Below are 16712 nucleotides of genomic sequence, written 5' to 3'. Positions count from 1 at the left end.
CACCTTTGGGTGGATTCTGTCCTAGAGGCAATGGGGGAGGCCATTGGGGATTTCTTGCTAGTGGATTATGCTTCTTCCAATGTGTATCGCACCACTTATGCTCGAATCCTAGTTGAGGTCGACATCTCCAAGGGTCTCCCAGCGATGACTTGTTTGACCTCTCCGGTTGGATCTTGGATCCAGTGTCTTGATTATGAAGGTATCCCTTTCCGATGCAGGAAGTGCCACAAGACCGGTCACCTTGCTACTCATTGCTCCTCTAAAAAACCTAGACAAAAGAAGTCTCCTTCTTAGTGGAAGAATGTGTCAGATGATCATTACACTATCCTCAAAGCCCCCTATGTTGGGGATGGTGACTCTCCATAGGACTCTTTGGTGACTGCCACGACTGTTGTCCCGGATGGCTCTCCTGTGGCCCCTTTGTTGAAGACCTCCTTTATTCCCTTGTCTAAGGATGTCTCCTCTGCAGATGATTCTTCGGTGGAGAAGGAGTTTGTTGTTCCTCCTGGTCCTGTTGGGGGCCAGGACCCTGTACCCTCTCCTAGCCCCACCCCTGTTCTGGACTTTCCTCCTGTTTCAGTGGGGGGCCAGTTGGCTTTGGGTTCTTCCAGGGAGATTGTTGTTTTCTCAGACTCCCTTGGGCTCCATTGTTCTGTTTCTTCTGGGGATTGGATTGCTGAGGTAGCTAAGGTGGAGGATGGTTGGACTGCAGTAAAAAGAAAGAAAACTAGGCCATCTACTCCTCCTTTAGAAATGAATCTGTGATCATGCAAGGGAGGCTCTAAATCAAAGGGCAAATCGTGATGTATCTGGCCTTGCCTCCTTGCTGGATCTTTTCTTTTGGCTGGTGACTGGCTTTTTTTCACCATGGTTACCCTTAGATTGGGAGGTGACTAGTTCTGCATCTATTTGTTGTACCTTTTGTTTATGCACTCATTGAAAATCTTTAGGCTTGTACAGGGTTTCAAGCACCCTTCAAAACCTGTTTTACTTAATCAAAAAAATTGAGACATTCAAAACCTAGTCAAAATATGTTAAAACAACTTGAAACTTGGAACATAGGATCTTTGATATGCATACTAAACATCCTCAAAGTGGCGAGTCATGAATCTTAACTGGGTAAAAGATATTCAAAGGCAAACATGCCATCCTATCACTTTTTGACACTTGGGTAGAATTGTAAAATATGACGCTAGCTCAAAATGGAACTTTGCAGAATGATTCAGAATGTCAGTTTATCATTACAAAACACATGCACAGGCTGAATGCAAGGTGTTAGAAACATAAAACACCACTTAGGCCTTAATACGACAGTCAGGTACATATGCATGAAAAGCATTCATAGAGGGCTCACAATGAGTCAAAATTGGAATGGACACTCAAAATGGGAATGCAATTTTGAGTGCAATCACATTGTCTGAGTGTTTTATGTTGATTTTTAAGCTCTATCTATTTTACTCCTTAGGGTCGATCTTGCATCCCCTTTACTTCTTTGCAAGTGTACTTCAACTTAAATAAATGGAAATAGCTATCAATCATCAAAAAGTAAATATATTTTTGTTTTAAATAAAATATCATAACTATACACTATAAGTGTGTTATTTATAAAATAAGATACTCATTTAAACAAATATTGTTGTCATAGTGAAAAAATATTAAAACCTCTATAAAAATATTTAGATGTCAAATGTACATGCATACAAATATTGTTGTCATAGGATAATATAATATTCATGTGTAGTATTATTTAGGTTCCAATGTACATGCATTGGAGTGTTTCACATTAATAGTTTGTCCTACCAAAGATTTAAAAAAGGTGAGCACAATAAACCCTTTGTATTTTCCTATGAAATATAACTTGGATTGTCAAAAAGTTTGAATGTTCAATAATTGGTCCATTTGCACTAGATATTATAAGTTGTATTTTTTATGGTAATGTGTAATTTTTTAACAAAGAGTTTTTTGCATTCAACTATTGGTTCAATTTGTGTTGGTTGTAAAAGTTAGAGATAACAAAGATTGATGTTTAGTAACAATTATTCCATTCACTTAACATATATATAAGTTATGTGTAAAATAAAAATATAATATTTGACTAACAACAAATGACATTATGTTTAATTACTAGGAATTTTTAGATTAAGCTTTGGCCAAATATTTAAGTTTTAGGACACTATTCACTATAGATCGTATTTTGACAAATTGCATGACAAGTCAAACCTCTAACCCTTGGTAATCATTATATATGTGTCCCATTTATATTTCTTAACAAAAATAGGAGTCTTACAATATCCTATTGTTGACAAATTTAACATGCACAATTATTAGTCCCTCCCATACTTGGCACCCCGCATAAGTCATGGTGTTATAAAAGTGTATAAAAAAAGGACAATCTAGAGTAATGGACGAATGAGAGCATGTACGTGAGATATGAGGAAGTTGATTGGAAGCTATTTGATGTGTATGTGAGATGTAAGGAATAACAAAGGTTACACGACTTAGAGAAAGAGGGGGTAGAAGAAATTGCGCCTTAGATCATCTTGTTGTTCACAATAAGGCATTCAATAAATGCCTTAGATCATCTTGTTCACAATAAGGCATTTAGGAAATGGTCTACTGATGGCCTCTTGTTTGCAATGTATTCATTGGAGCTATTTTCCTCACTTTCAAAGGAAGATAAAAGGGGAAAGGAAAAAAGTGTGATACATATCCACTAAGAAGAAAAGGAAGTTCATAGGTAAGATATTCATCAAAAAGAACACAAAACTCGTCTTCACTATGGGAAAAGATACTCTTGGAGAATAGGTTACACAATCAGAGGAAGAGAATGAAGTATTATGAGTATCCATAGAATAAAATCATGTAATGAGGGGTTCAGTCACTGTCATGTACTGGAGACAATCTATAAAGGTGGTAAAGGTATTGAGAAAAGAGGAAAATGTACCATAGTTATAGATTTTAAACGAAGATTGAAAGATAATCGTTGATTAATTTTAAACAAAGATGAAAAGATAATCATTGATAATCATTAACAACCTTAATAAAATTTTGAACATTCTATGATATTTTGTTTAGTTTTTATTTTTTTGAAGGTTTTGTTACTATTAGAATATAATATAAGGTTCATTGAAGTATACCACCACATGCTCAAGGTCTTACTTTTGATTTACTAATATTATGTATATAAATTGAGTAATCTAATTTTAACAATAAACAACAGATACCGAATTTCAGATATGATTAAAATGATAAACATGGAGTCAAGTGCTAATCTGATCGTCAAGTGCTAACAAAGGTGAGTCAATTGAATCAAATTAATCCAAGTCGTGTTTATTGTGAATGGTCGTTAAATCAAGTCCAAAACAAGGTGGACATATCAACACCCTGCTATGGAATTTGCTCCTAAACAATCCATTTGTCAGGCAATTGCTTATGCAAATAAGATAACTATCATTTTGTGCCTAGTAGGGAAGTAGCAGGGCCATCCCACTTAAAGAGTAGGAGGTTGAAAGAATTGCTTTCCTTTAAAAAAATTCATAGATAGCAATAAATGATATAATAATCCCTAAATAACATAATTTATCCGCACATTTGAAAATACAGCCCAAAATTTGCAGGCACGCAAATTAATGGAGGGTATACCACAAGTGTACATAAAAGAAAAAGAAAGCAAATTATGGGCGTCCTTTAACAATACAGAAAATATACGCCAAAAGAAAACTTTGGACAGCCCCGTGGAATAACCAGCAGATATTTTACCCCTAAAAAATTTCTCACGCACACTACTAGCATGGAGGAATTCCAGCAAATCTTGGTTTGATTTAGCATTAAGATCAATGTAGAGAAAATACTGATATATCATTGAATACTTTAAGCACCCACAAACTTAGTCTGTTACAAAAATACAAGTCAACCCAGGGAATGTAGGCCAAATTTACCCACACATATTACAGATCAACAAATTTAAAAAATATTGTCAAGTTAATAGTTTTCTTGACATTTATTGCCAAATGCAAGTAATGTAATCATAAAACAAAGAAAGTGGATGTATAATCTAGAAACATGTTTGGCGAGAACGGATAAAGACAGCTGACCATGTATATACAGTATACACCAAATGATACTGAGGCGCACTGATCGGGAAAAGACCAATGCTTATGATACAGGTAGCCGCTACAGTAAAATCCCAAATCTATTTCAAAAACTCCATCATTTATCTCCAACTTGCCCTTGGGATATTGTCTCTTGGTCCTGAAGGCTGCTGGAATCCACGAGAGTATTGAGGATACTGACCATATTGAGACTGTTGTTCAGGCACAAAAACAGGTTGCATATTGGATCGTCCATACTGTGGTTCCGCCATAGCAATATTGGGATTCTGAGGACCCCATTCAGAAGAGCTCTTCGCAGCAGATGCTGTAATGAAGTAGATAATGCCAAGAGTTACAGTAGCCAAGGCTAAAACTGCCCCTCCTGCAAACACCCCCGACTTTACAACGTAGCAATAATCACCAAAGGTCCGTATATCCGCATTGTGTTTGTCATTAAGGGCAGCACCAGCCATAAGCAAAATAAATGCAATTGAAAAAGTAATCCTGTAAAAGCACAAGTAACAAGGTGTTATCTTCCCAGTTTGTATGAAAATCTATTCCATTATTGTGGTAAAAATCTGTGTCTGGAATTGTCCATAGCATGACTGGTACTAATTCAATATCCTCCATTTTGCGACTGCAACTATAGAATGTTAATGCAATACTTAATTGCATAAGAAAAATGATAGAAGTAATACTTTTGTCTCGCGCACAGTTTGGCCTTCAAGATATTATCACTCAATAAAGGAAGCAATGTTGCTGAAAAGACAATCCAAAGAATCAAATTTTCATTTAACACCAGAAGACACAACATTTGTTGCAAATATTAATAGGAACAAAGACTCACTCGTATTGCCAATAGTGGTATGGTGTGATGGTTTGAGTTGTAATGGCGTTGTTCTTGCAATCAAGGTTCAAACCCCAGTGGGGTAGTACTGTTGAATGTTTAAGTGGGTATGAAGTCCAAATGTTTTAATTAATGTACAGTAGACAGCAACTGAAATTGTAAAAGAAGTCTGGCTCATAAAAAAATAGTCTTTCATGTTTTCTGTTTTTGTAAAGCTTATATACAATGCAGAAATCACAAGAAATAATAGATTTTAATGTTTAGTGTTTTGGCAAAACTTTAAATTGAAAACTGGAGATTGAATACTGTGCAGCAATCACAAGTAAGGTAGTTAAAATGAAAAATCAGTGGGCAGAAAATCCCATACAAAACCATAGACAACTAAGTTCGCCAGAACAACAGTGATTCTCAGAAGGTATATAAATCCAATCTAAAGCCCAATCCATCCAACACCTGTGAAATGTGCACAATTGATTCAAAATCAGGATTCAATTCTAAAATGCAGTAACCGAGTTTGATATGAGACTGAAAGAAATCCCCAGTTTAAGTCATCCAAACACATCAATACAGATGAAAAACATTCTACATATAATTTTACCATACATATAATACATGAACTAGTGTTTCCACAGAACAGCTTCTCGTTATGCATCATTACTTTATTATATTAATCCTATGCTAAAGTAGACTTCTAAAGCATACTACAAGTGCAAGAATCTGGATGCTCTCAAATACAGAATATGCCTCTATCACATGAAGATATTTCCAGGGATTCAAGACTGGAGATTCATCTGGCTAATATAAGCGAGAGAGGTAGAAGATCAAAACCTTTATTCACCATAGCCAGACATATTGTGTTCAAATTGTGACTTACTATCTTGAATATGAAACATAAGGTTCTACCAATGAAATAGTCTAAACTTTGTTTGATAGTGGCAGTAGCATTTTCTTCTGTAGTTGCTATGCATGAATTGAAATGTAAACTAAGATCAATTCACACAGATTGTACTACTACAAAATTACTAATATTTAATGAATGATGTACATTTTGAAATCTAAATCAAGATGAGGTCACGGAGATAGCATTAATCCAAGGTACTCTCGTCCCATTGGATAAAACAAAAAATTTAGAATAGGCCTAAGCTAAAACTGTTGGAACACTCCTGTTTGATTTATGATACACCTAAATACAGAATACAATGGCTTCCTATAGTACATAGTCAAAAGCAAAAAGAGTTCAAAGCCATAGTCAAAAGCAAAAAGAGTTCAAAGCCATGTACAGTTGAATATTAGTACAAAAACATTTGCCTATTGCAACTTACATAAAAGAAGTCTGCCTTAGCTCGAGTGCATATTCCCAAATCAAGATACGGAAAGAATTCTTACACCTAATATGATACAAAGCTTAGATATATTCAGTTGGAAACTATTGTATAGCACCAAGACATGAAAAGGTTTGGTTGAAGAATTTCTACCTTGAAAAGAATTCTACTAAAGTGCATCCACCAAATGTTACAGAATGTTAAAAGCTTTCTGACAATCCAATAGATTGCCATGGGCAAGCATAGAAAATCATTAGAGAGGCACTGCTAGAAGGAACAATCCCCATCCAACACTAGAATGCGTACAGCAACAAAATTTTCTACAATTGAAAAGCTACAATAGAGAAAATGTTACGAATAAGCAAAACACAAGTTTTGCGGAGTTCAAATATAAACAGAAGTAGAACAACAGATTTGTTTCCATGGGAGGTCAACTGCAGGGTACCCAATAAGACCATCAAACCCAGTTTTGTCATACTATGTTTGTTTTTTATTTTTGTTATTTATCGGTAATGGGCTGAAGCTGAGATTAATTGTTAGTAGTTACTATTATCATTATTTATTGATGATTTTTGCTGAGTTCAAATATAAACAGAAGTAGAAGAACAGATTTGTTTCCATGGGAGGTCAACTACAGGGTACCCAATAAAACAGTCAAACCCAGTTTTCTCATACCATGTTTGTTTTTGTTTTGTTTTTTATCAGTAATGGGCTGAAGGGAGATTAATTGTTAGTAGTTACTATTATCATTAATTACTGAGATTAATTATTATTATTTTGTTAAGCACGAGTAGATTTGAACCCAAGACCTCCCATATGAGAGGCTCAGAATTTACCATTGTGTTGTAGGCTATTGCCTCCAAGTGGCTATGTTTGCAAAGATTGTTTAAAATAGCATTGTTTATTTAGATTCACATTTCAATCTGCTCTCATGTTTTAAGTAGTGGTTTAAGAGAGGTAAAGAAAAGTTGTGCTTTCCTGGATTTATATCTGAATCAAGTCCTCAGCCAAATTTGGCCTCTGTAATTACTCTTAAGATCATATGAGACTCAGATAATAAATGCACCTGCTGCATGGGTATTTCAAAATGCATGTGTTTTCCATTGGCCTATATTTTCTAACATATTCAGATTTCACTTAAATGAAGAAAATATCAAACTTAAGGTCTCATTTCTGGGCAAAAGCACAACATCCAAGCTCGGAAAATTTCGGTGATCATAAAACAAAGAATATGCCACTGCAAAATACTCAAGGGAAATCATTGTAGCTGGGAAGCCCCAAAGTAGTATTATACTGTACATCCATGCAGGAAAATGTTGAGAAGCAGCCAGCTTTTTGGCGTGGAATTGCTTCAACGATTTTACTGTTGCTTTTCATAAATGGTTGGTTTTCCTTTTTGGGCTCAAAAACTTATAATGAAGCTGAATGTACAGTACCGGGTTTAGTTTAGCTATTTCGGTGAACTGTAAGACTGTGATTGCAGAGAGTAATCTTATGGTAGTTATTAAAAATCTAGAATCTAGATAATGGTGAAACTTGGAAGCTTTGGAGTTTCCTAGCAAAAGTTTTCAAGCTTTGTCAAAGTTTTGAACATTTTCCTTTTAAATGTTGTCATAAACTAAAATAATGTTATAAATTGGCATATTTTTTGTTGAATACAGGGATTGAGCAGTTTACCTTCTTGGCAGGAGTCAGTGCCAGGCCAAAAGAATGAGGTGTTTTAGCTCCGCATTTGTTAGTTCGAAAGATTCCTTTATTTTCATCAAGTCTTGGCCCCCTTTCCATTTTTATGAGTTCAATAATTTGTCTGATTATTTGCCCATTTTGGCTAAGGCAGTTAACTCAATGATCATTCTCCATGAAGGTAACAATTAAGGTTTGATCAGGCATTATCTCCCAGAGCATACAACTAGTCTCTCTCTCAAGTGTATCATTGGATCACTTTAAATTAGCCCCTTTTTCATCTATAGAGCTGCATGGAAAATGCTTCCTTCTGTGGCCAGTAGGGATTCTGTTTTGTTCTTTTCAGCTTGCAGTCTGCATAGAGGTGTTCAATGATGGTGAAGAATTGCTCAATCAAGCCTGGGGGTGCAGGACATGAACCCTTTTTATAGAGGGGCCAATTCTGACAGAACTTCAAAAATGTCATCTTCTGCCATGATGTTGAGAATTCACAATTCAGTAAAATAAAAAAATTCTTGGCCCTGATAGGATTGATAATATAGGGATTTTTCCTTCAACATCTTCTATAATAGCGAAATTCACAAATGGATCTGCCATTTGTTTCTTCCAGTCCATGATCTGGGGATGATTGCAGGATCTTCTAGGCCAGTGGCAAAGGAAGCTACAAGCTGTTAATTTTGAGGATGAAAATTTATATACTTTCTTAGGAAAGGGAGGATCAACATCCTTTTGCAACGATTCAGTCATGGTTACCAATACTCTTAGGATGGCCCATAAAAATGGCAAGGTGGAAATATCCACCCAGTGCTCAATCCCTCTTCTATTCTGCAAAGTGTGTCAGAAGTGTTTGGAAATCAATACAGATGTAGCTTTGGTATGAGGAGGACTGTACTGAGATGAAGCTGGTGGAGAGACAAGAGTTCCGCTAGCACTATTGTGGCTGCTCCAGTTGGGACTCCTCCAGACTCTATTGGAGGTAAGGAGGGGAAGGCATTGCTGCCCATTGACTGATTTTTGGTGGGTCTATGCTTTTGGCTATCCAATTGGACGCTTTCTTTTCATCTAGTTTGTCCTTGGTTAATGACAAAAATGAGTGGGTTAACTTTGTATACAACTTTGTCGCTAGGGAAGAGGAACCGGTTGTTAAGCACCCTAACTTCGCGTTCCTCAAAATCCTATGGAAACTTCAGTTCACTCCCAAGTTTTACAGCAGCTTACTTGGCAAGTCCCCTGTTTAGAACTACAGTTTCAAGGCCACATCATCAAATATGATGCCACATCAGCATTTCCAAGGTGTCTAAAAAGGTCCCAAAGACCTGTACCTGTGCACTAAGTCATCTTTTATTGGTGTGCTGATGTGGCATAACATAATTTGTTGTTTTTTAGCTCTAAGGAATACATTTCATTCAATTATGGGTAGTCATCCTCAACAATAACAACTTTGAAGTCACAACTAATGATGCAATATTGTCAAGAATATCGGGCATTAAATCAACAAGTTCTATCACAACTATTGAAACGCGCTCAATTACTAGGTGCTCTCCCCTAATGGTCTTATGGTTAGAAGCTTTCTTTTGTTTCAATAGCCCTCTTTTGTAATTTGTACGTGTTTTCTATATGGTATTCATCGCTGAGGGCTTCAAAACAACCCTAATTTACTGACTGAAATAAATATTATAGTTGTTTCTAATTTATCCTATTAGCAGAAGGTAACACCCATACACCTCCAAGGTCAGACATCCATACCAATATACTGTGATTCAATTGCATAGCCTTGCCATAATCCAGGGCAACGTATCTTCTTGTTTTCTTCTTTACTGCAGACAAATGCTTGGACTGACAACAGCATCAAGGAGAAGATCCTTGAGCATTCTTTTTCCAAATGAGAGCAGCTTAAACAATAATCAACTCACTTAAGTCCTACAGCCTGCTGAAAAGCATTTAACAGAAAGAAAGAAGCTTCTACTGCAACAAAAAATAGTAGCAGAAATCACTTCAAAATCATGATAGATTGCCACTTATTCAGGCAGCCAGTTTCTTATAGATCATATTTTTTCATTAAATTAATTTTCTGAATTTTTTCAGCTGATTTTTTTTTTTGTGAGTCTAATTTTTTTTTCTGATGACTGCAGCAATATTGAAATTTTAATATATTAGTCCTAAAAAAAATTTTTAAAAAATTTATCTTTCAATTTACCCGACCTTGATACTATGCCAGGATCTATTCACTCAAATTCTAAAATCTACTGAAAGCTGTTTGAAAGCCAAGTACAAAGAGGATTTGGATGTAAAAGTCAACACGCAATAATTATCTTCCATAACAGTTAGACAAGGTCCATGGCAACTGTTGCATTTTCTGAACTATAGCTTAGGATACTGATTGAAATGGAAAAATCAAAAATACTATTTTATTGCAAAGGAGAATATTGCGAACTGAGGATTCAAAAAACATGAAACAGTGCGTTAATAGCATATGTACGTAATTTGATACTTAATTACATATAAAGGAATATTTTAATCCTATATGAAAATTAAGATAAAGAATAAGCACTTTTTCTCCTTGAAATCCATTAAGTCTGCCTCAATTTAAGGTCTTGGACCAATAAATCAAACAAATACAAGAACAATACACCTTTTTTTATTCAGAAGTCACTACTGAAGATACTAGGCCAAAAAATACTGAAGCAGGAGAACTTAAGTTTTCTTAATGGAGAGATCAAACCAACAAACATAACTTCCCCATTGAGAAAATAACCATCACCAAACTTGGTGAATCAGTGTCCTATCTATTAATTATTCTCTTTTATCTTCTTCAAGAAGCATTGGCTCTGCACCAACAATCAGTATGGACCAGTTCAACCATGATTAAAAAATTAAAAATCATAAAAACTATTAACTTCCAAATAGAATATAGATACATACAATAACTTGACTATAAGATAATCATGCAAACTAAAATATGCCGTACTATAAATAACCAAATGACAATACCGCTTAGCTTAACAGTCATAAGGGTAACTATAATAATCCTTCAGCCCATAACTAAGCATTAGCCAATTTAAGGGTGCATTATCTTAGTCAAAACGTCTATTCTTCACCAGTGCATACCAATCTGCCCATTATAATGTTCGACTCAACTGAAAAATCTTAAGAAGAGACCAAGAAGCAAAGCAACACAACTATATGACAGATAGAATCATAGTTAAGTTTCCAGACAAAGAAGAGAGGAGCAAAAAGATTTAAAAAGCAAAACTCATACCAACATTAATTCGGAACACTTAGCTGCTGTTTTTTAATAATGCAGAGATTTATAGAATAACTCACCATGAAACAACAAGGCAGATGATGGCAATTGTCCTGTTGGAGCTTGGAGGGTAACGATTAGCATATGAACAACAAATACAGCCAACTACAGAATTTACGATAATTTGAGCCAAAAGAAGGGCAACCGCAGCAGTTATGCCCAATGCCAGCGCAGGACTTCTGGGATATAAGCACCTCCCGCTTGATGTCATTTTCACTTCCCCAGCCTGCAAAGCAAAATGTTTAATTTTCTCCTGGGGATGTAAAACTATGTTTTATCAAAAATAATTACTTGCTACTGCCATCCAGTGCTAACTGAAGATACGACCAAGTAGCAATTAGTTGCACAAATAAGCGTACAAGAATCTCTGTAAGCAAGGCCTACAAATCTTTTGTAGTGTGAAAAATAAACACGGCCTCAAAATCTCGAGGGACGTGGTAAATTACATTACAGTTTAAATTCAACCCCAGTAACATTAATTTGCAATTTTAATATTTTTTGGGCAAAAGCAGACACAGAATCATCAGATACTAAGTGGCACGTAGTGCACTCTCCAATTATTGTAAATGATCCTGGATAGAAATGGACCTATGTAGAATAGAGACGTAATACTGCTGGAAGGGAATAAAACAAGGAGAAAGACAACCTGTGAAAAATCCAGTGGACCTTTGAATACTTATTATTTCCTAAAATTCCAGGTACGGGCTTTGACACTTTTCCGAAAATCATTTATAAGGAAAAGATGTCCTGAAAACACTATACTTCCTCCTTCTCCAACCTTTGTTATGGCAAATCACCTTCCCATACTTCTACACGACCTTAACCTTATCTTTAGTACTCAAAAGTGGTTTACTCTGTCTTGGAAACGGTCTTGCTCAACCCATTTAAACAACTGTCCATGATGGGTTCTGTGCTTGTGCCGTTAGGGTAATCAATATAATAGTTCCACAGTCGCAAAAATGTGATGAAAGAAAATGTGATCTACTTGGTTTTATGCTTTTGCTGCAAGGGCCATAGTACCATAGCTCAGCAGACCCCGAAATGTGATGAAAGGCAAGGTAATCTGCCACAACTTCACTACCTTTCTTATCCTGTAAACCCAAATAACAGCCACTACTCATACTTGGGTATCACAAAGACCACAAAAAGCTTAATAATACAAATTGGGTATCCCCGTCCTCACTTGGTGCATTGTCAGCACAAAAAAAGAGAGAAATTCACAAAACCTGAACCGAAAAAACTTTGTAAATACAAGGCTCTTTCAGCTATGCAGACACCCACTAAGAAAGGAAGAAGCGCAGAGGAGAAGAAAAGTATAAAACATCCCAGAAAGATAAGATGTCCAAGTCACGCCCAATTGGTAAAACGTAATAAGATGAAACATATGGCATACAGAAACCATGAAAACCTTGAGAGAATGGCATTTACCCGGACATGTTTGGCCTCTGCAACAAAGCCCAAAATGGCAGCAATCAACCCCAAGAAACCCACGAGTAAACAGATTGCTGTTCCTGACTTGCTCATCTTCGTCCACATTTCTCACACCTCTCTGCCTTTTGCTTCTGCCTTCCAAAAGTTGGATGCCCACTGAGCTTGCTCGCCTGCAAGTTTAATATTTCTTGTTGTTTGATGGGACTTGTGGATTTATTCTCTCCTAATTTGACGCCCGCTTTATAAATTCCATCACCACTTCCAAAAAGAAGAGACAAATCAAGGAATTCCCTGGTGTTTTTCAGTGTGTCAAAAGAAAAGGCACTTCGGGGCATTGAATATTTGTTGTAGTGCGTCAGATATCTTTTTTTAAGCCCGTTTGGTGAGCGGAATAGGAATACGTATTCCGGAATACGTATTCCAAAAATTTCGAATTTCTTGTTTGGATGCACCAAAACGGGATTGGAATACGAGGCAAAAATGGAATACGTATTCCAATTTTGGCCCAAAAATGGGGTTTTGCAATTCCATCCAAATAGGTGGTATTGGAATACGTATTTCTATTCCATTTTTTTTAATTTCAGAAAACATAAATTTTCGGGTCCGCGAATTCCCATCAAATATTGGCTGAATCAAACGGAGAAAGGAATACGTTCTATTCTGGAATACGTATTCCTATTCCGCTCACCAAACGGGCCCTAAAGGCCAAGGAAGCATGGGAATTATGAGCGGGGAATGGAGAGTATGGAATCTAATACTATAGAAGGCAATAAAACGGGCCCTTTAAAATGTTTGGATGTATAGACAAAATTAATTATACTAGAGTATTTTCAGATTTAATTTTGTTGTGGGATTGACCTAGGTTTGATTGGGGTGAACTTTCTATTTGGGAGAGCTTTTTAGGACATTTGTGTAGTTATTTATGTGGAGGTATACAAAATGGCGCTGGCTAATCTTTTGACAAAATTTACTAAAAATCTAAAACATATTTTTTTCTAGATTCAGAGACTAAATTTTTCCTAAATTCAAATGTACATTTTGAGAGAGGATAGTCACGTCCATACAAAATTATCTTCTTGTTATTTATTTTTTTTTAATGAGCAATCTGGTAATTTTGATTAATGTAAAAAGTTGATATAACTAAAAAAACCTATCATATTGCATAGTCAAGATTAATTAAAAAATACAAGTTCAAATATCTAATATCATTACCTATGTGTTTAACCCCATGTAGAGAAGAAATAAAAATTCTCTCATTCGAGATTGAAATTTTACATTAAATAAGTCTAATGATCTATCACCCAATATATTATTCAATATTACCACACACTTCTACTATAGATTGTAATTAATTAATCTATATGTAAATTTTAAAAAATCTTAATGTTGATAAAAAATAGACCAATACTCTCTTTTTTTAATAGGTAATTGGTTGTAAGTCTAGATTATTTATTATTCATTTTTACTATTATTATTATTAAGGTTAATTATTATTATGTCTTAATCTCGAGTAGATTCGAACTCAAGACCTCCCTAATGAGAACTTGTCAATGTTATAGTATAAATAAATTCATTTGAAAATAAATAACTTTTTGCCTCAAATATGATATATTTATTATATGTGTGCCACTTAAAAAATAATATGCTCACGTAAATAAAATATTGATATCTTAGTGTGCAAATAGTATTATTATGTCTACAACTATTGAGATAACAATGTATATGCATAGAATAAATCATATTAATAATATGTCTATCACAAATGTAAAAGGTGAATACTAACAAATCCCTTGTATTTTTCAATGAAATGTGTGAGATTGTCAAAAACTTTTAGTATTCAAGTAATAGTCCCTTTGTGTTCTATGTAGGTTGTATTTTATATAACTAGCTATATATCTATTATATAATATATAATATATATAAATAAAGCTAAGAAATATCAAGACTTTAATTTTAAAATATATATTTTTAAAGTAAATTATATATCAATATTTTATTTATATATATTATATAATATATAATAAATATATAGCTAGTAGCATCGAGAGGGGAAAGTCGAAGAAGTAAACCACAATTTGGCTTTGTATTCATATCTAGATTATAATTGTAATTTTATTTTTATAGGATTGCACATACAACCAAACTATGTGTTTTAGATTAAATTAGTATTTTAATATATGAGTTAAGGTTCCATATGGTAATGATTCAAATGTGGTTAGTGTTAGTGTCAAATTAGTTTAGTATTTAATTAGTGCTTGAATTTAAGATTATTATTCAATTTTTTTAATGGATATTATTTCATGTTCTAGTTACCTCATATCTCTCCTCCTCCCTATTTTCTCTATACCTCATCTTTTTATATCCCCTTGTAACCATATCTTCCTCGTGATTAACAAATATCTCTAATTAGTGTTGAGTTTTGTTTTATATAAATATTTTAAATGAGCCCTTTTTTTGTTATTTTACAAAATCACTTCATTTGATGTTAAGATATGATGTGTCTAAAATTTATTGCAACATTTGTGGTTGTCTACTAATAATATAGTTTAATCATCATTAATTGTTAAATATATTTAGAATTATAATTTAAATTAGTGTAGGGTATGAATTTCTATATGATATACGCAAAGGTGTAGCTTCATTCATGTTTAAATGAGATTATACAAGTGCATTAAATTCTGAATCAATATTTATAATTAGGTCTAAGAATCTATCAATAATATAAATGGGTGTATGTTTACAAATTATATTTTAAAATGTAATATATATTCTTGTAAATTAGTATTTTAGAATAGTGGGGATGACCCCAATGTTTAGTAGTAGGTTGTAAAGTTGTTGAAATCAATTTTCTTAAACTTTATAACTCAATATTTTATTTTATTTTTAAAAAGAGTATATTACATTATAGGCTAATTCTTAGTCAATAGTTATACCTAGGGTTAAGGATCTACCAATAAAAGGGGTACTGTTTAAGTTTTCCTACAATCATGTCAAGGATTATGTATGAAATAATTGTTAGGAAGGAATTATAAATTTAGTTTTTAAATTAAAAAAGAGTTTTTAATTTACTTGATTGATAGTTTTTATAAGCTTCCTTCACTAATCAATGTGGTTGTATTTTTGTGTAATTTAATATAATATACATTTCACTTAAATTTTCTTAATGATATAATGTTTCAAACTCAAGGGATTTTATATGATATATAGTAGGATCTATGTAGTTGTCATCAAAATAATTATAACATAACAATGGATATTATAAAAGTGGGGTGAGTGTTAAAATAACATCATCATTTTATTTATTTTAATGTTGACTTTGTTTATGTTTATGATAAAATGATAAGTTGACATAATAATTTAAAGACGTATGCATATAATTACATATGTATTATATAAAACAACTATATATTCAAAGAAGGTATTTTTTAAAATATTAAATTAAAATTCATTTCTATTTTTTATATTGGCATGCAACACCTTGAAGATTAAATCGTGTGTGTGTGTGTGTGTGGTTATTTATGTGGAGATATACAAAATGGCACTGGCTAATCTTTTGACAAAATGTACTAAAGATCTAAAACATATTTTTTCCTAAATTCAGAGACTAAATTTTTCCTAAATTCAAATGTACATTTTGAGGGAGGATAGTCACGTGCATACAAAATTATCTTGTCATTATTTTTTTAATGAGCAATCTGGTAATTTTGATTAATGTAAAAAGTTGATATAACTAAAAAAACCTAACATCATATTGCATAGTCAAGATTAATTATTAAATACAAGCTCAAATATCTAATATGGTTACCTGTGTGTTTGACCCCATGTAGAGAAGAAATAAAAATTCTCTCATACGGGGATTGAAATTTTACATTAAACAAGTCTAATGATCTATCACCCAATATATTATTCAATATTACCACACACTTCTACTATAGATTGTAATTAATTAATCTATATGTAAATTTTAAAAAATTTTAATGTTGATAAAAAATAGACCAATACTTCTTTTTTTTATAGGTAATTCGTTGTAAGTC

At 33.7% G+C, this 16712-nt stretch overlaps 1 protein-coding gene across 1 annotated transcript; it reads right to left on the bottom strand.

Moving 5' to 3' along the window:
* Positions 1–3839: 3839 nt before the first annotated feature.
* LOC149574893 (protein VASCULATURE COMPLEXITY AND CONNECTIVITY-like) lies at positions 3840–13026 on the bottom strand. The gene is made up of 3 exons (XM_089814743.1): positions 12676–13026; positions 11268–11473; positions 3840–4595 (listed from the first exon to the last, which is right to left on the bottom strand). The coding sequence occupies exons 1-3, from the start codon at positions 12781–12783 to the stop codon at positions 4214–4216; spliced, it is 696 nt and encodes a 231-aa protein (XP_089670869.1). The 5' UTR covers positions 12784–13026; the 3' UTR covers positions 3840–4213.
* Positions 13027–16712: the final 3686 nt, after the last annotated feature.

This window comes from Cupressus sempervirens, chromosome 2, assembly GCF_028749045.1.
Source record: "Cupressus sempervirens isolate cs-2001-9-10 chromosome 2, ASM2874904v1, whole genome shotgun sequence".
Classification (NCBI taxonomy): domain Eukaryota; kingdom Viridiplantae; phylum Streptophyta; class Pinopsida; order Cupressales; family Cupressaceae; genus Cupressus; species Cupressus sempervirens.
This window is presented reverse-complemented; position numbering and strand designations above follow the sequence as displayed.

Coding starts and splice junctions, on each gene's coding strand:
- LOC149574893 (XM_089814743.1), bottom strand. CDS start 12,783: ATGTGGACGAAGATGAGCAAGTCAGGAACAGCAATCTGTTTACTCGTG. Junction 11,474..12,675: donor CAGAGGCCAAACATGTCCGG/GTAAATGCCATT, acceptor TTTGCTTTGCAG/GCTGGGGAAGTGAAAATGAC. Junction 4,596..11,267: donor ATCTGCCTTGTTGTTTCATG/GTGAGTTATTCT, acceptor GTGCTTTTACAG/GATTACTTTTTCAATTGCAT.